This window comes from Alligator sinensis, unplaced genomic scaffold (assembly GCF_000455745.1).
Source record: "Alligator sinensis unplaced genomic scaffold, ASM45574v1 scaffold159_2, whole genome shotgun sequence".
Classification (NCBI taxonomy): domain Eukaryota; kingdom Metazoa; phylum Chordata; order Crocodylia; family Alligatoridae; genus Alligator; species Alligator sinensis.
In genome coordinates, this window is record NW_005841992.1 from 1,781,769 (window position 1) to 1,785,482 (window position 3,714).

The 3,714-nt window shown below is 47.2% G+C and overlaps 1 protein-coding gene across 2 annotated transcripts in view; it reads right to left on the minus strand.

Moving 5' to 3' along the window:
• SLC30A5 (solute carrier family 30 member 5) overlaps positions 1–3,688 on the minus strand; it is a 35,145-nt gene extending 31,457 nt beyond the window's left edge. Inside the window, exons 1-3 of one of the 2 annotated variants that reach the window (XM_025201391.1) lie at positions 3,482–3,688; positions 1,944–2,010; positions 26–111 (exon numbers count right to left, since the gene is read on the minus strand). In XM_025201391.1, coding sequence (XP_025057176.1) covers positions 26–111; positions 1,944–2,010; positions 3,482–3,591 — 263 coding nt within the window. In that variant the 5' untranslated portion in view covers positions 3,592–3,688. The remainder of the gene's footprint in view (positions 1–25; positions 112–1,943; positions 2,011–3,481) is intronic. The other variant, XM_014518883.2, reaches the window with a different exon arrangement.
• Positions 3,689–3,714: the final 26 nt, after the last annotated feature.

Genomic DNA, 3,714 nt, shown 5'->3' on the forward strand with positions numbered 1-3,714 from the left:
CACTCTTTCAAACATGTGCATTTACCTTAGTGGTCCACAGAGAGTGAGGCCAAAAAACCATAAGAGTGAAATGATACAGCCAGCAACCGCATGTTTAACAATTCTGATCCACTATAAAAGAAAAAGATTTTATTAATACAGAAATCAGCAAAATTCTTTTTAAGCATACCCTATTCTGCTTAGGTTTTGGGAAAAAATGATATTGGTCCGTTCTTATTATTTTCTGTTACAGAAGTAGGCTGTCTGGTTGCAGTCCGAATACCTTAAAAATATCTGAGATACAGTTTTTGGGCTATTAAAATTAGACTGAATGAGCTCAAATCTACTTGGTGGTTCAAAAATGCTATTTTAAAATGTACTGCAAAATAAAATGCCTCTTGGAAGCACATATAGTGCTAGATAAAACCAATCAAAATTAGGAGCCCAAACTCCACATGTTTATGCATTTGCTTAATTTCATCCCAGTGGTTAATCTTACTGAAACCAACTTGGACTCAGATGGCAATCTGAGTCCTACTTGGACTGAAGCATATAGTCAAGTTCTAGGAGGACTGAAGCCTCAGTCCCTCAGGAGAAGCAGGTAATTTTTATTAAAGAAAAATATTTAGATTGAAAAAAAAATCTAAATATTAAAACAAGCTAAATTACTTGATAAGATTTATTTTTCTAAACAAATAATTTCAGTTATTCTATAACAAAAAAAATCTTAAAAATCTAAAATGTAAGCATTAAAAGTTTTAACTAAAACCCTCAGATTCTCTGAGAATGATAAAAAGGACCAAAAACCCTTCAAATACAAAGTCTGTTCCTCCTCCTACCTTCTTTGACATATTGCCATGGGCTTTCAGACTAGAACAAATTAACATTTTAAACACTTATGAAAAAATCATTCAGATTCTCACCACTGAGCACATTCATAGTTACTAACAGGAACTGACTATACCATTAAGAATCACTTTATACATAATATAAGGCAGGTGTAGGCGTAGTGTAGTGATGAAAACCTCTCTCAGAGGCCTCATCTGCACTGTGGGTATGCCTACAAGAAGGCAGCAGTGGGTCCTGGCCAGACTGGCCTCTAGCAAGCCCTGCCCATCCACTCCTGTGGACGTGCTCCAAACACCTTTCTGGGTTATCTCCAACAGCTGCTCTTGGGAACACCAGACAGAGGTCTTGAGAACAGCCAGAGAGGGATGCCCCTGGATGTCTTAACTGAGTATGGGACAGGCATGTGCTGGGGGTGTGTGGGTGGGGCATGGTTGAGACCTTCCTGGTCAGGTCATGTTGCCGCTGTAATGTGGATGCGCCCTGGGAAAAAAATAGAACACAGGGCTAAAAAGATGACTGACTGTACCATTCCCATCATACTGTGGCTAACATAAGGTTGGCTTGGCCTCAAACACTGCTCACTGCCACAGGAAATGTTGTATTCCACTGACAGTACTTTAGAATGACAGGGAAAATAAAGTATAACGTAGTATACAGCAAGGGTGTCAAAAGATATAGCCCATGAGCTAGAATCAGTGCACAGGGCCCTATAGCTCGGCCCCCAGAGATGCCCAAGTGCCTTGGAGTTGACCCATGTGCCATATGTGGTGTATGCTGGTTTGGCCCTACAGACAGCATCCACTTTGGCTGGTCCCAGCCATATGCCATTCACTCCAGGCAGCCTGGGACACATGCTGCATGAAGCACCTACTTCGGCATGTGCGCTGCATGTGATGCACGTGTGGGGCCAGTCTGGGATGCACACCACAAGTGGCATCCACTCCAGCCAGTCTGGGATGGACACTGTATTCAGCACGTGGGGCTGGTCTGTGGCCCTGATCCAACCCGCGTGACCAACTCCACACTACTCATTTGGCCCGGAGCCCAGGGGAGCCCAGTGAGTTTGACAAATCTAATCTACTAAAAATGAGTGCACCAGCATTATGTAAACTCACCTGGTGCTTGGTTACAGTTTTTCCTGTAGAAAATGGCTTTTGAAAGAAAACCATAAAAAACGCAGACCTATTAAAAGGGGGGAAATTTCTCCATTAGAGTATTAGCTAAAATGCTATTATAGCCACAAAGTTTAAACATAGCAATTTTAATTTTATATCTGTTCTAAACAATCACATCCCTCCCTCCCCATACAATACTCATCTTAAAGAATAATTACAGTTGTGTTTTAAAATGGAATTCTACTCCCCTTTCTCCAGAAGTAAAAAATACTGTAAGCTACGCAATTTGCTTCTGTCCCCTGTACCTTACTCCAAAAATTAAGAGAGTCAAAGGGTTTAGGCCAGAGATGAAATTCAGTTGCCTCAAATGCTTGCTTTGCCATTAACCCCCTCCCAAAGCTGTCACGGGATACTCAACAGGTTACTCTGAATACACAAACAAGTACAAAACTTTAGAGCTGCAGAGAAATTTAATAGGTAGCAGCGAGATGACAATTTTTTTGCTCATTTGTAAAAGCGTTCATTGCTGAAAGGCTGCTGATAAGCCTGGATGCCCCTCTGCCTATGCCAGGGGCTGACTGGGAACTGAAACTCCCCAGCACCACCTTCCCCAGCTATCAAATGAAAGCTAGCAGGGCTGTTCCCAAACGCCATAACCAGGGGTCTACTTAAAAGACAGTTTTGCAGATTTTGTGGAAACCATGAAATCCAGGATTGTCCATGAAATTGAGAACAAAAAAACCCCAACTTAATAAAAGAACCTGCTGGCTCCTCAATGGGAGCCAAGAGTCCCTGCTGCCACTGCAGACCAGTTTTGCAGCCTGCCTGGGAGGGAAGGCACTGGTATGGCAGGTCGAAGAGCAGCAACAAAGATGGGCACTGCCTCTTTGTCCCTCCTCCCCTCCCTCTGGGCCTCTCTGCACAGTGCCACAGAAGCACATCCACAAAATGTCTGCAGAATTTGCTCTTTATGCCATGACCAATCTGCAAAAATTGGCTATTTAGGTAGACCCCCCCAGCCATATCCATTCCTGAGCGATGCCTCTGGAAATGTAAATACAAGGGCGCTGGTAGGCTAGATCTGCTGCAAGCAACGTCGCTCAGCTGGCTGACGCACTGCCCTCCCGCCAAGTGGCCAACCAAGCTATTCAGCTGACAGCAGGCGGGTGAAGGGAGGGTCTCGAGCAGAACGCACCAGGCATGGCCCACCTGCCTCTCAGACAGGAGGGCGGCGCTGCAGGCTTCTGGGCACTGCCATGAGAAAGGGCCCACACCCACCACTCTTGGGACAGTCCTGGTGGCAGCGCCATGCTCCAGCTGCCAGTGAGCGCAACTCTGGTCACTGTATCGCTGCACTGGAAGCAGCACCTGCCAGACTCAAGTGAAGTGATCGCAGAGCTTGTTGCAGCCTCATGTTTCCCAATGTCGCAGCCGCCACCCTGTGCACCTCCCCCTCCCCGCGATTCTTCTAAGGCAACAAATGGCCTGCGCCAACCAGGGCTGGGCCTGCCGCCACCCCGCGCCTCGCCCGTGCTCACCCGAGCTGGACGACGAAGAGGAAGGGCCCGAGGTGCACCGCCTGCAGTAGGTCGTACGACTCAAACAGCCCCAGCGCCTTCAGGAACTTGGCGGCATAGAGCAGCACCATGTAGCGCGGCAGCCTGCGGGCGGAGGGGGCGCGTGAGCCCAGGCACTGCCATGCCCAGCCCCTGCCCCGGCCTCTCCCATCGTCCCCCCGCGGTCAGCGGGGTCGTCCAATGTCCTCGGCCTG